Source organism: Mytilus californianus, unplaced genomic scaffold (genome assembly GCF_021869535.1).
Source record: "Mytilus californianus isolate M0D057914Y unplaced genomic scaffold, xbMytCali1.0.p SCAF_7, whole genome shotgun sequence".
Classification (NCBI taxonomy): domain Eukaryota; kingdom Metazoa; phylum Mollusca; class Bivalvia; order Mytilida; family Mytilidae; genus Mytilus; species Mytilus californianus.
Genome location: NW_026262723.1, coordinates 105,004,888 through 105,029,798, shown reverse-complemented (window position 1 = coordinate 105,029,798; position 24,911 = coordinate 105,004,888). Strand labels below are relative to the sequence as shown.

Genomic DNA, 24,911 nt, shown 5'->3' with positions numbered 1-24,911 from the left:
CCATTAATTTCAAAGAAGACAATTCAAACAAAATCTGAATTTAATTTTCTCAACCAATTAAACAAACCTTAAAAGCAGACAATTTACAAGCAGAAATTGCAAAATATATACATTTTTGTACAAGATATAATTTTAGCTTACTGTGGATTCATTAGTATTGGTTGGATACCAATTTTCATGGATTTCATGGGTAAAGGTAAATAATGAATTCAAATTTTCAACAAAGTACAAATTTTCCATAGGCTTGTATGGAGATCTAACAAAACCATAAAATCAAATATCCACTAATACAATTGTTCCTCAATCCTTGAAAATTGGTATCAATGAAAATAAATCACTTCACAGTATCTCAATTAAGTAATTTGATGATCTTGTTATTATTATAGATACCATTCAGATATTTTAGCAAAGTTTGGTTGAAATTGGTTCAGTATTTTCATAGAAGATCTTTGAAAAACTTTACGAGGACTGACGATGATTGACGACAAGTGATGGTAAAATCTCACATGGCCTTTTAGGTCAGGTGATCTAAAAATAGGTAGATGAGATATGGTAAAGTAATAATGGGGACATGTTGTGAAACAAGAGGCTCTCAAGAGCCTGAATCGCTCACCTGTAATTTTTGCTTAAATCATTCATCAATGATTATTTTTGCTTTTCAACATATATTAATGAGTGGCTTAAAAATGCCATTTAAATGTTCTTTGTATCTGTCATATTTTCTTCAAAAGTAAAAAAAATGCATTTTACCCCAATGTTCCATTTTAGCCATAGTGGCTGTTTCTTGATGTGCATGGAAATAAAATACAAAATTCATACTAGATACTCTGAAACTCATTCAGCCCAAGTTTGGCTGAAATTGACCTTGATCTCAGGAATACTTTAACTTCTTGTCTGATTTGCTCTAAATGCATTAGTTTTTGAGATATAAGTCAAAAACTGCATTTTACCATATGTTCTATTTTTAGCCATATGCATGGCGGCCATGTTTTCTGAGGAAACAGAAAATAAAACGCAAACTTTATTCTAGATAACCTAAGAATCATTCAGCTAAAGTTTGGTTTAATTTGGTTCAGTAGTTTCAGAGGAGAAGATTTTTTAAAGTTAGAAAACATGATAAACAAATTGTGTAAAATTGTCCTTAAAGGGCAATAACTCCTTAAGGGGTCAATTTACAATTTTGGTCAGATTAAACTTATTTGTAGATCTTACTTTGCTGTTTACAGTTTATCTTTATCTATAATAATATTCAAGATAATAACCAAAAGCTGCAAAATTTCCTTAAAATTACCAATTAAGTGGCAGCTACCCAACAATTGTTAGATTCATCTGAATATTTCAGGGCTGATAGAACTTGACCTGATAAACAATTTTACCCCGAGTCAGATTTGCTCTAAATGCTTTAGTTTTTGAGATATAAGCCAAAAACTGCATTTTACCCCTATGTTCTATTTTTAGCCATGGCGGCCATGTTTTTTGTTGAAACAGAAAATAAAACACAAACTTTATTATAGATACCCTAAGGATTATTCAGCTTAAGTTTGGTTGAAATTGGTTCATTAGTTTCAGAGGAGAAGATGTTTGAAATAGTTTACACCGGAGTGACGACGGACGCCAAGTGATGGCAAAAGCTCACATTTCCTTTGGAAAGGTGAGCTAAAAAACTACAAAATATTGATTATGTAAATTACATTCAAAATAAATGCATTCACTATATCTGATATAAAAATTTAGAACACAGTGTATCTAGTTAGAACAGCTTGGCAGAACAAATAAATGGAGATTATGTCCATGAGATACAGATGATGGACACAAATGATGCCCACGCTTGCATATAACTTTATAAAGGAACATATCTCAAGAACAATAGAAGTGAGGCCATCTAAATTCGAACTTGATCTGAGTTTTGTGGTAATAAACATTGTGTACAAGTTTCATAAAATTTGGTTGAGGCAAACTTAAGTTAGGGAATGGAAACTAATTTTGGAACGTACAGACCGACAAAGTTAACACCTAATGCCTCCTCCACTGTGGTGGAGGCATAAAAATATGCTATTAAACAGTGATGTAAAGGCAAATATGAACCTTCTTTTGAAGCAAGGATAAAATACCACTTCCAAAAAACACATATGGTAATACTTTATATTGACTTTATACACTACCTTGAGGCCATGTGATAGTTCCATCAGTTTTACATATTGGTAATGGTAATACCTTAACATTGCCTTTATACACTACCTTGAGGCCATGTGATAGTTCCATCAGTTTTATATATTGGTAATGGTAATACTTTAACATTGACTTTATACACTACCTTGGGGCCATGTGATAGTTCCATCAGTTTTATATATTGGTAATGGTAATACTTTAACATTGACTTTATACACTACCTTGAGGCCATGTGATAGTTCCATCAGTTTTATATATTGGTAATGGTAATACTTTAACATTGACTGTATACAGTACCTTGAGGCCATGTGATAGTTCTATCAGTTTTACATGTTGGTAATGGTAATACCCTAACATTGACTTTATATACTACCTTGAGGTCATGCAATAGTTCCATCAGTGTTATATATTGGTAATGGTAATACTTTAACATTGACTTTATACACAACCTTGAGGTCATGTAATAACAGTTCCATCAGTTTTACATATTGGTAATGGTAATACCTTAACATTGACTTTATACACTACCTTGAGGCCATGTGATAGTTCCATCAGTTTTACATATTGGTAATGGTAATACCTTAACATTGACTGTATACACTACCTTGAGGCCATGTGATAGTTCTATCAGTTTTACATATTGGTAATGGTAATACCTTAACATTGACTGTATACACTACCTTGAGGCCATGTGATAGTTCTATCAGTTTTACATATTGGTAATGGTAATACTTTAACATTGACTGTATACACTACCTTGAGGCCATGTGATAGTTCCATCAGATTTACATATTGGTAATGGTAATACCTTAACATTGACTGTATACACTACCTTGAGGCCATGTGATAGTTCTATCAGTTTTACATATTGGTAATGGTAATACTTTAACATTGACTGTATACACTACCTTGAGGCCATGTGATAGTTCTATCAGTTTTACATATTGGTAATGGTAATACTTTAACATTGACTTTATACACTACCTTGAGGCCATGTGATAGTTCCATCAGTTTTACATATTGGTAATGGTAATACATAAACATTGACTTTATACACTACCTTGAGGCCATGTAACAGTTCCATCAGTTTTACATATTGGTAATGGTAATACATAAACATTGACTTTATACACTATCTTCAGGCCATGTGATAGTTCCATCAGTTTTACATATTGGTAATGGTAATACCCTCACATTGACTTTATACACTATCTTCAGGCCATGTGATAGTTCCATCAGGTTTACATACTGGTAATGGTAATACTTTAACATTGACTGTATACACTACCTTGAGGCCATGTGATTGTTCTATCAGTTTTACATATTGGTAATGGTTATACTTTAACATTGACTTTATACACTACCTTGAGGCCGTGTGATAGTTCCGTCAGTTTTACATATTGGTAATGGCAATACAGCATTAGCTAGGAGACTGATGAAAACCACACAGTTATCAGTGTCAGAACTATCACAAAACCCTACACCAACCGAGGCAATTAATCCAATATCAGTCTTCTGTATGTCATACCTTAAAAATATAAATGAATAAAGATCAATATAGAAAATTCAACAATAATTCAGGCTACTTATGAGTCCTATATTTATCTTCTGTGATCATACTTTAATCACCATGCATGACTTCTTTTTCGTCAAATGCAGTGCTATTTTCAGTTTTTGGACTCCCACAATGTTCCATATTTTCAAAGGGATAATTTCTCATTATCATTTAACAGCATATACTCCTGCAACAAGTTAATTTTTGTGAAATTCAGATTTTTTAAATTGGCCGAAGTAAAGAAAATCAGACCAAAAAGTATTGGACTGCCCAAAAATATCGTCTTTGGTGAGGTGGGCTGAACATTTCGTACTGAAATAGGTAAGGCAAGGAAGTTAGAGATGAAGAAAGATTCCAAACATTAAGAAATAAAACTACCTAAAGTGTTTTTCAGAAGATAAGGGTCATGAAATCGCTACTTCCAGTTTGAAGCATAATTTCAATTGCCATTTTTTACCTAAATAGCCTTCAAAAAAATACTGTAGCAAAGAATGCTTTCTTTCAATAGTAGATCTTATGGGATATTTAAGACACTCCTAAAAGATCACTCTCCGCATAGAACAGAAAACTACTTTCCAGACAATATCTTTGAAAACCAAAATAAAATCCAGATAGTGTAAAATTTGATAAATTTCAAATCACCTACAATATTTCTGGTATAAAGAAAGTGACATAAATGTAATGCAGTTTCTTACTTTATCAAGCAGACAAGATCCAGCAATCCAACATCAAACCCTGTAGGTATCTCATCTGAAACTCCTGAAATAATAAAAATAACATCAAATCTAGTAAATAACAGATAATTCTATCAGCATGCACATTTTAATATAAGGCTCTAAAATATTCTTCTTTCAAATGCATTTAAGGGGAGCAGATACAATGTTATACAGTGTTGTCAATTTTGAGATTTTAAAATATGTTGTAGGACCAGATAAGATCTTTGAGAATTAACAAAATAAAACTCAAAATTTGTATCTATTGTTTTAATGTAAGTTGTTGTTGTGCCTTGTACCGATCTTTTGAGTAGAGCCCATTTGCAACGGATTTTTATAGTTTGTTCTTATGTTGTGCTGTAATGCCACTGTACCAGGTTAGGGGGAGAGTTGAGCGCCCACAAACATGTTTAACCATGCCACATTCTATATGTGCCGGTCTCAAGTCATGATGTTAAGAGTGCAATCACAATAGTATACATCTCTGCAAATTTTGCACATCATTTTCTGAGAAATTATACTCTTTCCACAAATTTGGTAGATAGTTTTAAGGGCCATTTTCAGACTTTTCAGAAAGAATATGATGCTCCTGCCATCTTTTAAAAAGAAATACTGTGGATTCATTATTATTCATGGGATACCAATTTTCATGGATTTCCTGGGAACAGGTGAACCATGAATTTAAAAGTTGAACAAAATAAAAATTATCGATATTGGAAAATTGGTACCCACGAAAACAAATGTTAAACTTTTGTTTTGAAAGCAAAACAAATACTATTTATCATTGTTTTATGTCTACTTACCATCATATCCCATATCAAACTTTATAGTATAATTGTAACCTTGTAACCCAACACTCAAAGTGTAGTCACATGGATCATATCTGGCGTAGGCTTTAATAGTGTACAGGAACATGAACAGTTTGACATTTAGACAACATTCTACACCTAAGCACATTGAGTCATAAGTACAAAATACATTGTCTGGTGTTGTTATAGCCATCCAAGGACATCCTGAAATAAAAATCATTTATTCAGTACACATTGTATGGTGTTGTAATTTCCATCCAGGGCCACCTTGAAATAAATGTCATATATAAAGTACACATTGTATGGTGTTGTTATAGCCTTCCAAGGACATCCTGAAATAATCAAAGCACTGTAAGCGCTGTAGGCAGTTAACCAAAAACCAAGGCAAACATAATTATGAAAACTGTGGCTATGTTGCTTCATTATATTTTTTTAAGATTTAAAAGAACAAACATTAAACATTCATATATTGTGCATTTATGTTCATTTAATGAATTAATTATTAAGGCAAATAATTCATATTTTATCAAGGTTTTCAAAAGCAACGCATATATCAAGTATATTTTTAATGGTCATGTGTCTGCAGTGGTACAAGTTCGAAATGATTGCAGTTGTTCTAGTTGATAGTTAACGTTGGTATTAGTTGACTGTTAGTAGTTCAAGTTGACTTAGTACGAGCTTGTAATAGTATGCATGGACTTGCTTCCCTGGAAAGAAAACTGAGTTTGTGTTCTACAGTGCAAAAGTTATGAGACACAAATCAGACAAATGTTTACTACTACGGGGATCAAAGGTGAGGTCTGACTGACCTGCCCATAGTAAATGTAAATGACCCCCGCCTTCACCCCAAGTCCATGATGTCTAAGTTTGGAATAAAATGACAGGTGATTATAATAAAGTTGGTCAAACATTCTTGGGCTTGAAAGATATGTTTTCTTTAAAATGAGCAATATTAAAATGAAATTTTTTATAGAACCAGAAATTATTCAAAATATAATTAAGGTAAATTCTTTAAACCTACTCATTTTTTGCATCAATAAAATTTTATAATAAACAAGAAATACTTGTAACAGAATGCTGTTACGAAGTCTCCCAAACAAAGCTCCCATAATTATTCATTCCCATGGTCGCCTGACATTGGGCAAAGTCTAGTACACATTGATTAGGTCTAGTAAAGTGATATGCATATGTGATGCCTATGAGATTGACCTTGTATGTCCATCAAATCTGTTTGAAATGACGAACAGGAATGAATATGGTTAAGGAGTTGGTATCTCAAACTTTACAAGTTCTTAAAACACACACAAGAGGGGATGGGGTGACCTTAGGGACTACCCCTATATTTCATTTGATATTTTATGTTGTCCCATACATGAATATATATATGGTTTAGGGGTGGGGATCTCGACCGTTGTCAAGTTTTCAAACAGGAGGGGGTGGGGTGACCCCAGTGACTTCCCCTATATTTCATTTGATTTGTTATATTGCCAAATACATGAGTAAATATGGTTTAGGGGTGGGGATCTCATCTGTTTCCAAGTTATCAAACAGGAGGGGGTAGGGTGAACCTTAGGACTCTCCCTATATTTCATTTGATAAGTTCTGCTGTCCCATACATGAATATATATGGTTTAATTTAGAGGTCGGGATCTCGACTGTTTCCAAGTTCTCAAACAGGAGGGGTGGGGTGACTGCAGGGACTCCCCTATATTTCATTTGATTTGTTATATAGTCCCATACATGAGTATATATGGTTTCGGGGTGAGGATCTCGACCATTTCCAAGTTCTCAAACAGGATGGTTTACAGTGACCATAGGAGCTGCCCCTATATGTCATTTGATTTGTTATATTGTCCCATACATGAATATATATGGTTTAGGGTGGGGATCTCGACCGTTTTCAAATTCTCAAACAGGAACGGGTAGAGTGGCCCCAAGCACTCAACCTATATTTCATGATTTGTTATATTGTCCCATACATGAATATATATGGTTAAGGGGTGGGGATCTCCACCGTTTCCAAGTTCTCAAACAGGAGGGGTGGGGTGACCCCCAAGGACTCCCCCTATATTTCATTTCATTTGTTATATTGTCACATACATGAATATGTATGGTTTATGGGATCATTATTTTTTTGTATGCTCCAATGAACAAATTATGTCTTTAAGAGAAAGGTATATACCTACATATTACACACAAAATCCTTCCTAATTGAAACTTACTGGTCTATTATCACACTGTAACATGCCACTGCTAACAAAAGTGTGCATGTTTCTAAGACATATTGAAAAAATATTTTCATAATACAAAGCATGTTACAATAACTTCATATCCACATTGCAATTAAGAATTTTGCAAACAAATCAACCAAATATGGTTTATTTCAATTTTATTGTATGATATCACTTATTTATTTATTGTGTGTTTTGCTTGTAAATGTATAAGTATATATGTAATTGTTAATGTATAATTGTTATCCTCTTGTAGCACCATAAGTGTGCTTAAGTTTAAATAAATTGTCTTGTCTTGTCTTGGGATCTTGACCTTTTCCAAATTCTCAAACAGGAGGGGTGGGGTGACCGCAGGGACTCCCTCTATATTTCATTTGATTTATTATATTGTCCCATACATGAATATATTTGGTTTAGGGGTGGGGATCTCGACCATTTCAAAGTTCCCAAACAGGAGGGTTGGGGTGACCCCAGGGACTCCCCTGTATTTCATTTGATTAGTTATATTGTCCCATACATGAATATATATGGTTTAGGGGTGGGGATCTCGACTGTTTCCAAGTTCTCAAACAGGAGGGGTGGGGTAACCCTAGGGACTTCCCCCTATATTTCATTTGATTAGTTATATAGTCCCATACATGAATATATATGGTTTAGGGGTGGGGATCTCATCCGTTTCAAAGTTATCAAACAGGAGGGGGTAGAGTGACCCAAAGGATTCCACCTATATATCATATGATTTGCTTACATTCAGGTATCATATGATATAGTTGCACTATTTGCGGAAACAAAGTAAGAAACTTCCAGCTATTTTAACTGACCCTTCAAAATTGAGAAAAAAATTGCAGTAATATGTTTACACTTTAAAAGCATCTTACATGCATTATCAACATTTATCACTGATAAAGAAGATTTATACTGTCACCAGGAACATATATATTGTTAGATATACTGTTCCCAGCTGTCACATTGTATTGGATTTTGACATTAAAATTTGTCAAAAAGTAATTTTGAGTTTCTGTTTTTGCTTTTTCTTTCTTTTACATATATCTTTTGGTTTCCATTTCTAGTGTTTATATTTATTTACCATGCATAGATGTATTTTGTCACCTGCCTGAAATTTTTTTTTTGTAGTTGATCTTCAAAACCCGGAATTACCCTTATCCGCTTCCGGAATCGGACCCGATATTGTAATTGTCTACACGGCATCCATTGTTTTTCAATGTTGTTTTTGTCAGTCAGATACGATTTTACTCGAATTTACACATTACTTGTCGGCGATTATCTGTATACAGCTAGCGGTTGAACAAAATGAACATCGCTGTCATGAATAATAAAGATGAAAATAAGTTTTGAGATCGTTTATTTAGAGACTTTGGTTAAAAGGTTTGCAAAGTTATTTTTAATTTTCTTTCAAGTGAAAGGTCCGTCGGGCGTAGCTAGTAACCAAGTAGCTGCGGAACCGTAGCTCTTAGGTCCTTATGTTATTTTTTGACTATTTGCGGACCATAGACTCTATGGTCCGCAAATAGTCAAAAAATAACATAAGGACCTAAGAGCTACGGTTCCGCAGCTAGTAACCAAGTCGAGAGTCCGATTGCAAAAGTGGAAGGTCGCAGACCTCGGACCACCGCTAATTTGAACCCCTGCCTCCAAATTGAAAAGATACGAAAATTTCGTCTTCCAATTTGAAATTGCCGCCAACAGCATGAACAGTTGAACTTATTAATAGACTACTGACGTAGTTGTACCACGTATTGACGACAAACAATATTCCTACGACTTTTGCCATTTGGGAAATCTAAACTACTTGTCTTTAAAGATTTTCGGCGATTAAATATTTCATACAATTGTTCTTTGACATCTTAGCCAAAAGCACAGGGGATAATAAACTACATAAGGATTCCTAATGTGCTCTACTTCCTATGTGCAACTTCAAAACTTCTGGGTGGTTCGACGATCATTTAAGGTTTTTTCTGGTCATATTTTTGTAATCCAGAATTAAAAGTATGAAAAAACTATTCAATTAGTTATAAATAACATTATATCCAGCTAGATAATAACAATGGCACGTATTTCAGCATTTATTGGGTAGAACACAAATCTAGGGTGCTCGCATAAGGCAGCTTAACTGCCTAAAAATCATTTATTCAGTACACATTGTATGGTGTTGTAATCGCCATCCAGGGCCACCTTGAAATAAATGTCATATATAAAGTGCACATTGTACGGTGTTGTCATAGCTTCCTGGACACCTTGAAATAAATGTCATATATACAGTATACATTGTATGGTGTTATTATAGCCATCCAGGGCCACCTTGAAATAAATGTCATATATACAGTACACATTGCCTGGTGTTGTCGTAGCCCTCCCTGGACATCCTGAAACAAGAAGCTCCTAGGAGCCTTAATCACTCACCTGTAAAAATATAGTCAAAACTGTCATTTAAGGACCATAACTCATATAAGGAGTCATCAGATGATTTTGTTGTAAAAAAGAGGTAGATCTTGACTCTCTGGGTATTTTTGCTCATTAAGATTTTCTTGAATAATTATGGTTATCAAGATATTGAACAATAAATGCATTTAACCCTTTTGTTCTATTTTTAGCCATGGCAGTCATGTCGGTTGACAAAAAACACAAACTTTTTACCAGATAACCTCAGGATCATTCAGTTATATTAAGTTTCTTTTAAATATATTCTCGATGCTGATTGAAATGGTGGTGTGACACCTTCAACTGATATATGTATTCATTACATATACAGTCAAACCTGTATTAAGCAATCACTCATGGAAAGTATCAAAAGTGACCACTCAAGAGAGGTGACCTTTTAAATGAGGTTAAAAAACGTAGCCAGGATCTAGGCAAATTATTGGTTTCAAGTGGTAGAAAATGGTGGTTTCTGGCACACTAACTTGAAGACAACATTCGGATATGTAAATATTCGTGGAGAAACAAGTCGATGATACGGTCTTCAATTAAAACTGAAAGGAGTGGTACATGGGACATTCACAAATTCACTTCTTGTGCCGCGATCTTGGTTACAGTCGGGTTCCGATTCTCATTTTTAACTTGATACTGAATGCATATATTTTTCATCATGATTATAAAATTTGGTTGTTGAAAACATGAAAATCATTTTAATGACCGTTCTTAAAAGTTGAAATGACTATTTCCTGCGAAAACTATGTAACGGCTGACCGTGTTAGACAGATGACAGCTGAAATGAGTTACTTATATAGAGATAACTTTTGGGAGGGTCTGAAAGTGACTGTTAGAGGCAGGTGACCGCTGAAACGAGGTAAAAGTAAAAGCAGGTTTGACTGTATTCAATATTTTCAACAATATTATATCAATATACAACTTTAACATTGGTTTGAGGAATGTTATCAAGTTTAAGTCTTTGTACAGGTAAATGTCACTTACTGTTATCTGGTTTAGTAAGTCTGGCAATCATCTGTTCTCTAGTTCCAGTTGTTGCATGACCTCTGTCAAATAATTCTTGCTTCAACTCTTCTTCTGTAGCTTTAGCAGGGTTCAAGCATGGTCTGTTATCTATAAGTTTCTTTTGAAAAAAAAAATTGGTTTTTTTCTTAATATTATTTTCACTTGAATTTCAATTAAAAACAAGAAATGATTGTAACAGGATGCTTAATAATTCGTAAATCCCAGGGTCGCCTGACATTGGGCAAAGTCCAGTGAAAATTGGTTTGGTCCAGTAAAGTTATATGCATTAGTGATGCCTGGGGACTAACCCTGTATATCATTCAAATCATCTTGGCATGACAAACCAGAATATATATGGTTTAGTGGTGGGGATCTCGACCATTTACAAGATACTAGAACATTGGGGGTTGGGGGAACCCCTGAGGACTGACCCTATACGTCATTCAAATGTTCAAGACATGACGAACAGGAATATATATGGTTTAGGGGTGGGGATCTCAAATGGCAGGGTGTCTGGATGACCCCTGGGGACTAACCCTGTATATCATTCAAACCATCTTCGTATGACAAACCAGAATATATATGGTTTATGGGTGGGGATCTTGACCACTTACAAGATATTAGAACTTTCTTAAATAGCAGGGGGTGGGGTGACCCCTGGGGACTGACCCTGTATTTCATTTGATGTGCTTTCTCATGACAAACCAGAATATATATGGTTTATGGGTGGGGATCTTGACCACTTACAAGGTATTAGAACTTTCTTAAATGGCAAGGGGTGGGGGTGACCCCTGGGGACTAACCCTGTATTTCATTTAATGTGCTTTATCAATAAAAACATTTTCAATTAAAAAGATTGTGTCTATCACTAACGGTTTCAATTTATAATCATTTGAAAATTTAAAAAAATAAAATCCCATAGGGTTCTATAGTAAAACCCTCCTTTCTTTTTGCCCCTCAAAGTACCCCTTTATAAACCCCATTGCCCAAACAAAACCCTGATTGCACCACTAGACATGTTAGTCTAACATATTGTGAATCCCTAAGTTAATCTGACAAGCGGTTTTGGAGAACGGGTGCGGACAAGTTCAAATTTAAAAGTGGCGGAAGAAGAAGAAGAAGAAGAAGAAGAAGAACTGAGCAAAAACAATAAGTCCTCCCAAGAAGAAGAAGAAGAAGAAGAAGAAGGAGAAGAAGAAGAAGAAGAAGAAGAAGAAGAACTGAGCAAAAACAATAAGTCCTCCCAAACTGGGAGACTTAAAAATTGCTAGTCTTATGAAATAGAGAAATTTACCATAAAAAATGTTTCCAATCCTAACAACACCTTGGAACTAGATTTTGTGTTTCTTCTCTTCACATTAGAACCAGATGAAAAGTATTTTTGTAATCTGTTTATCCTATTGAACCTGAAGAAAATTGTTCAGTCAGGTAATATTCATTTTTTTTTTACATTTAAAAGCAGAAAACAGTTAGAGAACTCTTTTCCCGTAAATATTTTTTTTTTCCATTTTTACTACAGAGGTAGAATAAATACCTTTATACTCTTGAGAACTTCAGCCAATTTTTGTTTACTTTCTGTCATTCCCAGGAGGTCTAGAAACTCAATGATGGATCCAAGCTTTAATCTAGTTAAGGAGAATTTCTTGAAAAAACTGTCGGCTTTCTTCATAAGGGTTGAAAACATTTCTAATAAAAAAAAACAATAACAACACAATGATAATTTGCATCGTCTTTAAATCTGTAACTTTTGTTCAATCAAAAGCTTGAAACAGGTATTATTATTTATGCATAAGTGATAAAGAGCCCTAGTTCAAACTTTATTACCTCTCAAAATGGATTACCACTTTTTTTTTGCAACAGAAACAATCAGTTTTCCCCCTGATTTCTCCAGGACATTTATCCTTTTTTTAAGGATATATTAATTTGTGCATGCTTTGATAAAATAATTCAGAAATGACAAATATCTGATTATTGGGTCATATGAATATGGGCAAGTTTTCAAAGGAGAATTTGTTGGACCAATAAAAATTCAATTTCTTGATAAAAATAATCATGAAAAGAATGTTAAGATTGGCACCAAAATACATGTCATTCGTATTTTATATACAAAATGTACTATATTCTTGAAAAACATTGTCAACCTATATTTTTAAGCTCTTTTAGTTCAATTAACATACTGAAACCTAAATTCTAAGTTCATTCAACATGAAGTTAGGGTACGACACATCAGAAAATTGCTAACACATTACAGCTTAATCCAGGCCAAGCTGCTGACCATGTATGAGGTCTTACTGCTCAGACATACTTGAGAAGAGTTCTATGAAAAATGTTATGTTCATTTAACATATTGAAAAAAATCATGGTATCATAAAACAGGAAGTACAAACACGTTACAACTTATCACGACTAAGCAGCTGACTTAATGTAAAGTAATTCTGTTGAGTTGTACCTTAGATAGTTGTGACAGAAATATGTGTTGGATGAACCGACAGAGGGGAGAACAGACAGACTGTGGACTGAGAAGATGAATGCCATATAGCCCCCACTTTTTGAGTGAGGTATAATAGTAATATCATGACCCCATTAACTTTTTACATTATTCAGCAAACTTCCTAAACAGTATTTAATTATTTGATTGTAGTGTAAGGATAGAATTCAGAAATAAACATCAATATGATTTGGATAACATAATAAGATTGAACTCCTTTTATAACTAAATATTTCTTCAAACCTTTAGCTCCATTCACAATCCCTGTTTTAACTTCACTCTTTACTTTTGAAAACATTCCTTCAGGCTCATCTAAAATCAAAAGATAGAATTAAGTGAATTCTTCATTTTGCAACATAAAGAAAGACAGTCCATAGAATTTTCTTCAAGGACATTTAAAATATATCACTTTGAAAGATTCTGCTAAAAATGATTCTGCAATGTAATCAATTAGGATAATTGCAATATAAGGAATTTTGGGTTTTATGTCGTATATCACTTCTTACTCTTAACGAGGCTATGGCTCATAGGATATATAAACAGGATTACCTTTAATAGTCTGCATATCTGTGCCTGGATTATCTGACTGAGCAGGAGGATCTATAGGAGTAACATCAGTATTCTGTGTATCTGGAGTTTCGTCCACTTCTTTCTGACCTTCTCCATCTGGTGGTATTTTACCTGCATCTACTGTGTAACCCTGAAATTAATCACAAATAGTTTCCTCCTCCATGATATTACAGAATACTATTACGACACTTGTACAAAGCCCTTGTTATAGAATAAGGAAGTTTCAAAATCTCTCAAATCTCATACCATTTGTTTAAAGTCAGATAGGCTTCATTTAAAATTTATGAAAATTATACAGAATGACCATTTCAACACATTGAAAAATATTAATATTCACTTTCAAATTATATTGACCATAACTAAAACATGTTTACCAATTTTTCCAGCTTGTAATCATTACAATGTTGTACATAAGGCTGGAAAAATATAGGTCTGCTTTCTAGAAATCTGGTTGGTTCAACAAATCCTCCATCTTTCTTTATAGCCAGATGTATATGGTTCTTACATGGTGATGATGTAGCTGTTCCAATAGTCACACCTCCCCAGATCTGATAGAAAAATTAAGATCACAATATCAGTTATTATACAATTAATTTCATTGCTGACATCAATTCTGCTCATGGTTTCTGGTGTAAGATATTATGATTCAGTAAGGAAACTTTATGAAATTATGACATTTACATGGCAAATACATTTCAATAAACATAAGACTTATTTAATTGGTTCATTAATTTTTAAAGTTCAGCAGAAAATATTGGCCATTGTTAAAAACATGTTAACAATAAGGTACAAATACTTATCAAATGTACATTGTTCACTCTAACATCTTGTTGGGATTACCTTTAATTTTGTGAAAAAGTAACTGATAATATGCTCTTTTCCCCCTTTTTTTTTACAATTTTAATAAATACTAAAGGGACAAAACTCAAGAGCAAAACATCTGAAAACTGTAATAATTCAACTATTCATTAAATAAAATAAAAATACACATAAAATAATGTTTCTGCATTGGTGAAAAACACATTAACTTTAGAACTTAATATACAAATATTTTTGTTACCATATGTTCAATGTAATTTCCATCAGAAGGATGAAGGATGGTATCTTTTGGATCTACATTTGTGATGTAAATTTCAGTATTCTTTAGAGATTCGTCTGCTTTTATCAAAATCTCCTTTGGATTATCTGTTAACATTATATATCCAGAGAAAGGAGCTACAACCTGAAAAAAAAACAGGATTTAAGACAATGATATATATACATCACTGGTTTTTCAACTTGAAATGATCATTTCAATATTTTGCAAACATCATTTAAAAATAAAATGCTTCGCTGAGCGCAGCCTGATACGACCGCAGAGGTCGATCCCTGAACAGTTGGGGCAAGTTTAGACATAATATTGAAGCTTTGATACCACCTGAATTTGGACTGTGATCAAATTTTTGACATAATAAAGGTTTCTGACACAAAATAAATGTGGTCAAAGATCTTAAAAATCTATTGCGCAATACTGTGCGCTTGCGCAATACTTTCAATTGAAGATTTCTTCTTGAAACTTTTCAAAAATTTTGAAGAAAAATATTGGGAAAAAAAATCCCCCCCCCCCCACCCAATCTTTTTGACCCCCCTTGGAGTAATTACCCCCAAACTCAATCCCAGCCTTTCCATTGAGGCATGAAACCTTGTAGTACAATTTTAGAGGGATCCATACACTTAAACACAAGTTATTGTCTGGAAACTAGAAAAATGCTTGTTTTTGGCCCCTTATTCCTAAACTGTTGGTACCATAGCCCCGAAAATTAATCCCAATCTTCCTTTTGTGGTATTGAACCTTCTTGTAAAATTTCATAGAGATCAATTCACTAAAACTAAAGTTATTGTCCGGAAACCAAATGTGTCTTTGGCCGACGCCGACGACATCATAGCATTATACGAACCCAAAAATTTTTTTTTGCGCTCATATAAAAATCATTATTTTTAGATTTGAAGATATCTGAAAGAGTGTGAGGCTTATTAAATTATTATCAGATATTTCAAAGCTTAACTACTGATATTACCATTAAATGATACAAAAATTGCATCATGTTTTCTTTCTGATCATTTCTCTAAAACATTTGCTTTTATCTTTTATAGATGGCCATTTTCTTTGCCAGATGTAAATTCAAGCTTGCTATTATATAACATTAGCGGCCAAGTTGAACATCAACAAAATTGAAAGTTAATCTAGATGGATAAAATCTTTCTCTTTTACAGTTGCCAGTGTTCTACTATACAACTTATTTACTTACTAAATCTCTTGTCTCTAGTTTCAGATTAGAACCATTGCAGGAGAATTCATAATCTCAAACCAACATTGTAAACTTTTTACCTCTACAAACATCAGTGTTCTACTATTCAACATATTTACTTACTATTTCTCCTGTCTCTATTTCTAGGTCAACCCCACTGTAGGAGTATTCTGGGTCACCGTTCATTAACCTAGAGGGATAAAATCCTTTTCCTCTACAACCATTAGTATCCAGTCTAACTGTCCTTGGAAAATCAGGATGTGCTTTAGTTCCAAAAATACTATCAATTAAAGACTTTCCCAACTGATATCTGTAAACAAATTGACAATAATTATGTATTGTAAGTATTAGGCATTTCAATTAGGCAAGAGGCACACATGTCCATGTATTGCTCACCTGGTGAAAAAAATCAACAGTTAGCTAATTAGGTCTTGTATATGCACATACTATTGTTTTTCTTTGTGTTGTTGATCATTTTGGTAATTAACAACAAAATAGTAAAAATCAACATTTCAGAGGCAATAACTCAAAAAACAGGTTGCCAAACTTTCACAGTAGATGATATTGTTATCCTGTTTATTTTTGCAGTTTACACACATTTAACCAATAATTTGCTAAACAAGAGCAAACATTGAAAAAAAAATGTATATTTCAGGGGCAATAACTAAATAAACTGATGACACAGAGATATGTCTCGCCTCGCGGCATAAAATTCAGAAAAAGACAGAGATCTTCAGGGTTCAGAATTATATCTGATGGACAGCAGCATTGCTTATTAATTCCGTCGCTGGACCATGATCTAGTGGGCAGCGCCTAAAAATGGTTGACAAACTGAGATGCATAGACATTAATGTAACTTTATAGAAAATATTGTTGTCTATTGTAAGTAGTTCCTATCAATCTAACTATATAATAAGCAGAAAACTTAACATTGAAAATTGCTAATTAATTTAAAGTCACTGGACCATGTCCTAGGGGGCAGGGCCTCAAAATAGTTGTCAAACCGACATGTACTTGTTAGTATTAAATGCAACTTTATACAAAATATTATTAATCTATCACAAGTTGTTCTTATCAAACTGACTGAAGCAGAAAACTTAACATTGAAAATTGCTGTTCAATTCAAAGTTACTGGACCTTGACCTAGGGCAGGGCTTCAAAATAGTTGTCAAACTGATATGAACTGATAGTAATGCAACTTCATACAGAATATCATTGATCTATCATAAGTAGATCCTATCAAACTAACTTAAGCAGAAAACTTAACATTAAAAATTGCGAATTAATTCACAGTCACTGGACCATGTCCTAGGGGGCAGGGCCTCAAAATAGTTGTCAAACTGATATGTACTGTTAGTAATGCAACTTTATACAAAATATCAATGATCTATCATAAGTAGTTCCTATAAAACTAACTTAAGCAGAAAACTTAACAATTGTTGATGCTGTCACCAGAAAAGCAATCCCTATGTCTTGGTTTCCGCGAATTTCGTCGCAGGCCATACAACAAATTAATAGATTTTTCTATAATTTTCAAGGTGGTACATCATGTCATGCTGATCATTTTTATTTTAATATAGCTCCTATAGATTTTGAAACAGTGGCAAGGAAATGTCAAAAAAGATAAAAAAAAAAAAAAAAAAAAAAAAAAAAGGCAATATTTCAGGGGCACTTACTCCAAAACAGGCAGACAAACAGTTTTCCAAATTTTGAGTGCACATAGAATTTGTAATGCTGACTATTTGAACCCTGTCAGTTTTTCTCTATTTGCTATAGTTTTTGAGATATTAGCCAAAAAGCACAATGCAAACATATACATGAAATACATTAGTATAAAAGTTAAGTATCATGATCAATGTTCAATACAACTGCATAAAATGTTATGAAAAAATAATCAAGATAAAAAAATAATTGATATTTTATATTTTTTTAATTGGTTGATTTCAATAAATGATCTGTTAATTTGTATTTGAAAGAATTAACATTTGTAATACTTCGTAATGATATAGGCAAATTGTTCCACAAGGATGGTCCAGAATACATAAAAGATTTCTTGAAGAATTCAGTTTTTGGTTTAGCCATGTTGGTTGATCAACCTGGACAAAAATCACAAACTATATACAGTGGATTCATTTATTTTTGAAGATAGCAATTTTCATGGATTGAAAAACAGATATTGTATTCCATTGCTTTGTTAAAATCTGCATACAAGCCTATGCAAAATGTGTACTTCCTACGACATCAAAATTCACAATTTACCCAGATCCACAAATCCACTAAATTTGGTATTCCCCAAATAATCAAATCCACAGTAGTTGACATCCATTTTACAAATCATTGAATAGTTTCAGAGGAAGACTTTTAATGAAAAGTAATAATAGTACAGTTTCAGAGCAAGACTTTTAATGAAAAGTAATAATAGTATAGTTTCAGAGGAAGACTTTTAATGAAAAGTAATAATAGTATAGTTTCAGAGGAAGACTTTTAATGAAAAGTAATAATAGTATAGTTTCAGAGAAAGATTTTTAATGAAAAGTAATAATAGTATAGTTTCAGAGGAAGACTTGTAATGAAAAGTAATAATAGTATAGTTTCAGAGGAAGACTTGTAATGAAAAGTAATAATAGTATAGTTTCAGAGGAAGACTTTTAATGAAAAGTAATAATAGTATAGTTTCAGAGGAAGATTTTTAATGAAAAGTAATAATAGTATAGTTTCAAAGGAAGCTTGAAATGAAAAGTAATAATAGTATAGTTTCAGAGGAAGACTTTTAATGAAAAGTAATAATAGTATAGTTTCAGAGAAAGACTTTTAATGAAAAGTAATAATAGTATAGTTTCAGAGGAAGACTTGTAATGAAAAGTAATAATAGTATAGTTTCAATGGAAGACTTGTAATGAAAAGTAATAATAGTATAGTTTCAGAGGAAGACTTTTAATGAAAAGTAATAATAGTATAGTTTCAGAGGAAGATTTATAATGAAAGGTAATAATAGTATAGTTTCAGAGGAAGACTTGTAATGAAAAGTAATAATAGTATAGTTTCAGAAGCAGACTAATGAAAATTAATAATAGTACAGGTTCAGAGGAAGACTTTTAATGAAAAGTAATAATAGTATAGTTTCAAAGGAAGCTTGAAATGAAAAGTAATAAAAGTATAGTTTCAGAGGAAGTCTTTTAATAAAAAGTAATAATAGTATAGTTTCAGAGGAAGACTTTTAATGAAAATAATAATAGTATAGTTTCAGAGGAAGACTTTTAATGAAAAGTAATAATAGTATAGTTTCAGAGGAAGACTTGTAATGAAAAGTAATAATAGTATAGTTTCAGAGGAAGACTTTTTATGAAAAGTAATAATAGTATAGTTTCAGAGGAAGACTTGTAATGAAAAATAATAATTGTATAGTTTCAGAGGAAGACTTTTAATGAAAAGTAATAATAGTATAGTTTCAAAGGAAGCTTGTAATGAAAAGTAATAATAGTATAGTTTCAGAGGAAGTCTTGTAATGAAAAGTAATAATAGTATAGTTTCAGAGGAAGACTTTTAATAAAAAGTTATAATAGTACAGTTTCAGAAAAAGTCTTTTAATGAAAAGTAATAATAGATATAGGAAGATGTGGTATGAGTGCCAATGAGACAACTCTCCATCCAAGTTACAATTTATAAAAGTAAACCATTATAGGTCAAGGTACGGCCTTCAACAAGGAGCATTGGCTCACACCGAACAGCAAGCTATAAAGGGCCCCAAAATATTACTAGTGTAAAACCATTCAAACGGAAAACCCAACGGTCTAATCTATATAAAAACGAGAAACGAGAAACACGTATGAACTACATAAACAGACGACAACTACTGTAATCAGATTCCTGACTTAGGACAGGTGCAAACATTTGCAGCGGGATTAAACGTTTTAATGGTACCAAACCTTCTCCCTTTTCTGAAACAATAGTATAACATCACAACATAGAAAAACACACTATAAAATATCAATTGGAAGGCTTAACTCAATCAAAAAAACGTAAATTAACACACAATGAACGAATAAATTTGACCTGTGATACCTGAATGCAAATACACAGTTAATAAAAAATTACAAGGGATAAATAATTAAAGTCAAAAGTAAATAAACAGGTTTAAACAAAGATAAAGTATGATATCATTGTGAAATTTCAAACAATTTATAGAAAATCATCACTTTTGAAGAAAACTGTGTCATATTATACACAGGTAAATGAAATAAAATTGTTGTTAAGTATACTTCTTCTTCTGTGTGTATAAAATCTTCTGTTTAGGAATACCAAGAAATTTCTTTAATATCAATAAAACTAATCTAACACTTGGTACATATGGGGTGAATATCAACAATAAAAAAATACAATTAATGCTAGATAAAACTCCCTGTACAGGTCCAAGAACAGCATCTAAGGAAAAATGAAATAATTTTGATGTTCATAGTACGAAGAAGAGAAAATTTGTGGTAATTAAATACCAAATAATCAAAGCTGGTATATAGACAAGATTCATGTTAACATTAAATAACAAAAAAGCATTACAAATAGTATCAACAGGTCAAATTAAAAAGAAAGTACGATTTGAGAGTACTCGCAGTTACTGACAGCTAGTTAAAAACCAAAACAATTAATAATAAAAAATCATGCATCAGAGACTAAAATCAACTAAAATACATCCCAGGGATTTAGTATTTTAACGTCATGAACAGTCAAAGAAGACATGACTTGTGCTCAGAGGAAGACTTTTAATGAAAATTAATAATAGTATAGTTTCAGAGGAAGACTTTTAATGAAAAGTAATAATAGTATAGTTTCAGAGGAAGACTTTTAATGAAAAGTAATAATAGTATAGTTTCAGAGGAAGACTTTTAATGAAAAGTTCACGGACGATGGAATGACAGAAAGTGATGGCAAAAGCTCACATGGTTCTTCAGGCCAGGTGAGCTAGAAAGCATTTAAAAAAAAAAGAAGAGATGCAAGGTGCTGAAAGGCAAAAACTGAAGAATAGAAAAGTCCTTCAACTACAGTATATATTTTCTATGAGAAGTCATTATAACCCCCCCACCCCCCTACCCAAAAAAACAAAAATGCAGAGTAAAACTACTTTGAATAAATGTATATTTTAATTAGACAGCAAAACAGCAGCACAAAAAAATTCATAATTCTAAACCAAATGTTAATCTCTAAATCACCTCAATCCAGTCAGCTACCATTTTTTTTTAAAGGATGAAACACCTGAAGATACCAATCATGAGGACTTTTTATTACAGCAGGTTTTAAATAAGGTGTTTTTAGTAATCCAACTCTCCCTCTTTAAATCTCAATCGATGAAATAATATAAAAGAGAAGCGAAAGATACCAAAGGGATATTCAAACTCATAAATCAAAAACAAACTGACAATGCCATGGCAAAAAATGAAAAACCTTACCCTTTCTTTAGAATAGAATAAGCCTCTTTCACTGACTTGATGACCCCAAAAACAGTTTCATAGGCTTCAAAAAATGGACCAGCAAGATGTCTTAGAATGGTTCTAAAAGGATTCATCAGCTCCTCTATAGTTGTAATGATTTCATTCTTTATAGTCTCTCTCAGTTGGGACTGAAATAAAATACTAAACATATATAACAATTCAATAAGCACAGATATACAAAATTATTCATCAAACAAGATTATGTGTCCATAGGACATTATGCCTCTCTCACATTATCACATTTCTATGTTCAGTGAACAACAAAGCAATGGTCACAACCCTAATTGGCATACATTTTTAAAGTTCACATCATACTAAACATGTATACTAACTTTCAAGGTAATGTGACCACAACAAATGGAATGACAGATGCACAGACAGGAAAGCAATTAGTACCCCTACTATTGCAAGGGGGACATGGGGGGGGGGGGGGGGGGGGGGGGTAATATATTTAACTTAGATTTGTGAAATTATGGTAAGATACAAAATTCTCTTTTAATTTAAAGCATGAAAACAAATTGCTATATCTTTTTAACACAAAAACTATGAGAATTTCATATTTCAAATAAGTTAAGCTGGTTGACATAATTGAAAGATGAATACAGTATCATGGCATAAGCAATAGAACAAGTGCTTCCACTAACTTCGAAATGATAATTTCTTTATTAAAGTCTCACATACAGAAGAATATTTCATTTTATTCCAATTAAGGGCCCTGGAGGGCATTAACATCTGATATGACAATAACATCATAATTTGAGATCAAAACAATAAAAAGTACTTTTGGTATTAAGTCTAAGGTAAGAAAAAAGTCTATAATGAATCAAGTAAGACAAAAGTTTATAAGGTCTAAGTTGAGACAAAAATCTATAAATAAAGTCTCAGGTGAGACAAAAACACATAAATGAGGTCTCAAGTGAGATTAAAACCTATAAATACTGTCAAAAAAAAGATAAAAACCTTTAAGTAGTCTCAGGTGAGACAAAAACCTATAAAGGCAAATTGACAAAAGTTTCAAGAGTTGATGCTCTGTTTTCATTCTGAATTGACATATTCAAATTTGGAAACAAAGTACATTTTATGGGTGTTAACTTCAACTTAATATAAAAGGAAACAAATTTAAGTTGCTTTGGCACTTAAATTTCATTAGTACTGGACTTCAACATTGTCTTCAATTATCCAAAGTTAAATAAAATTTAAGCAGAATACCACTTCTGTTTGTTCTCAGTCATCATATCAATATATTACCGTGGTATTCTTTCCTTTGGTAAATGTAGCCACAGGATCTTCCTTGAAATCTTCAATCCATTCGGGACTTCCCATTTTTACTGCATCTATTGCTTTTTCAGCCTCCTCAACAATTCCTTTATATTCAACATTGATATTCCACCAGTATGGCTTCTCATCTGTTTTTATATATTTATAGGTTTCATAACAAGTAAGAATTAGATAACTCAAGCTATTAGATATCTCTTGATACCAATTTGAGTTATTTAATTTCAATGTAAGTGTAAAAGAGTCATTGGCGAGTTAGTTATTGTTATTGAAATTAATTTAAGAGACTTGATATCAAGCCATATTCAATTCTCACAAGTTGTTAAACAAAAAAGAATAAACCAATATAACACATGTCATGTATTAGAAAGTTCAGATAAAAAATTTCATGAAAATTGCAGATTAATTCTACAAGATTTTGGTGGAAAACAAATGAATTGGATCAAATGTCAAGTCATAAAAATACTTTTCCTTCTTTATCGAAATCATTCTTTAATAACATTACCGTTATCAATTGGTACAAAAGTATCATTTCTGTGTTTAACTGAGAAAGAAATTTGAACTACAAATCCTGCAGTATCAAAATCTCTGATATCAAAATTCACAAAATTTAAAAAATTTCTGTATAAAAAAATTCCAACAGATGATCTATGAGAAACCTCTATGAAAATTTTATCTCTTTTTTTAAAATCTGGACAGCAGTAATATTACAAAGATGAATCCATTTACCTTGGTCTAGTTGTAACTGACCAAAGAAGATATTTGTTTTTGTTTAACATTTGCCCCCCAAAAAATCTAGAGCCCATAAACACTGGAATGGCAAATTTGAGTAATTTGAGAGAACATTCAGTTATCTTAAGTATACAATATGCCTTTTAAAGTTTTATTAATAAAATGTATAATATTTTCTGTGTTTGAATTCATACCTTTCAAGAAGAAACACGCCTCTTGTATCTGATTTTTCAGTTTAATAGCTTCCTTATAAGTTGAGTATACCCTGATAAAAAGAAAAAACTAGAGGCTCTCAAGAGCCTGTGTCGCTCACCTGACTCTACTTTGGTTTTAGAAATCATGTAAAGATAGATAAAAATCATAACAGATACCCAAATAATGATTGAGGCCAAATTTTGATTAATATTGGTCCCGTTATTTAATAAAATATCCTGGTGGCCATCTTGAACAGTAAATCGGCAAGAAAGTAGCAACACTTGGTCAGCACTTCATAAGGAACATTCATGCCATGTTTGGTTTCATTCCATTCAGTGGTACTCTAAAAGAAGACATTTGTATGTATTTCCCATAGGGTCCTATGTTAAACTAAGCTCCCCCCCCTAGCGGCCATCTTGGATGATGGATCGACTGCAAAGTAACAACACTTGGTCAGCAACTCATAAGGAACATTCATGCCATGTTTGGTTCAATTCCATTCAGTGGTTCTCTAAAAGAAGACAATTGTATGTATTTCCCATAGGGTCCTATGTTAAACTAAGTCCCCCGCTGTCGGCCATCTTGGATGATGGATCGGCTGCAAAGTAACAACACTTGGTCAACATCTCATAAGGAACATTCATGCCATGTTTGGTTCCATTCCATTTTTTGGTTCTCTAAAAGAAGACATTTTTATGTATTTCCCAAAGGGTCTTATGTAAAACTAAGTCCCCCGCTGGGGGCCATCTTGGATGATGGATCAGCTACAAAGTAACAACACTTGGTCAGCATCTCATAAGGAAGATTCATGCCATGTTTGGTTTCATTCCATTCAGTGGTTCACTAAAAGAAGACATTTGTATGTATTTCCCATAGGGTCCTATGTTCAACTAAGTCCCCCGCTGGCGGCCATCTTGGATGATGGATCGGCTACAAAGTAACAACACTTG

At 32.8% G+C, this 24,911-nt stretch overlaps 1 protein-coding gene across 1 annotated transcript in view; it reads right to left on the bottom strand.

Annotated features, from left to right (window-relative positions):
• The window catches only part of LOC127709614 (uncharacterized), a 401,059-nt gene that overhangs the window by 277,374 nt on the left and 98,774 nt on the right, over positions 1 to 24,911 (bottom strand). The window contains exons 22-34 of the mRNA XM_052215217.1: positions 23,961 to 24,031; positions 23,008 to 23,165; positions 21,718 to 21,887; positions 16,400 to 16,586; positions 15,049 to 15,210; positions 14,363 to 14,536; positions 13,968 to 14,118; positions 13,662 to 13,730; positions 12,465 to 12,616; positions 10,910 to 11,048; positions 5,241 to 5,450; positions 4,420 to 4,483; positions 3,534 to 3,697 (exon numbers count right to left, since the gene is read on the bottom strand). Coding sequence (XP_052071177.1) covers positions 3,534 to 3,697; positions 4,420 to 4,483; positions 5,241 to 5,450; positions 10,910 to 11,048; positions 12,465 to 12,616; positions 13,662 to 13,730; positions 13,968 to 14,118; positions 14,363 to 14,536; positions 15,049 to 15,210; positions 16,400 to 16,586; positions 21,718 to 21,887; positions 23,008 to 23,165; positions 23,961 to 24,031 — 1,871 coding nt within the window. The remainder of the gene's footprint in view (positions 1 to 3,533; positions 3,698 to 4,419; positions 4,484 to 5,240; positions 5,451 to 10,909; positions 11,049 to 12,464; positions 12,617 to 13,661; positions 13,731 to 13,967; positions 14,119 to 14,362; positions 14,537 to 15,048; positions 15,211 to 16,399; positions 16,587 to 21,717; positions 21,888 to 23,007; positions 23,166 to 23,960; positions 24,032 to 24,911) is intronic.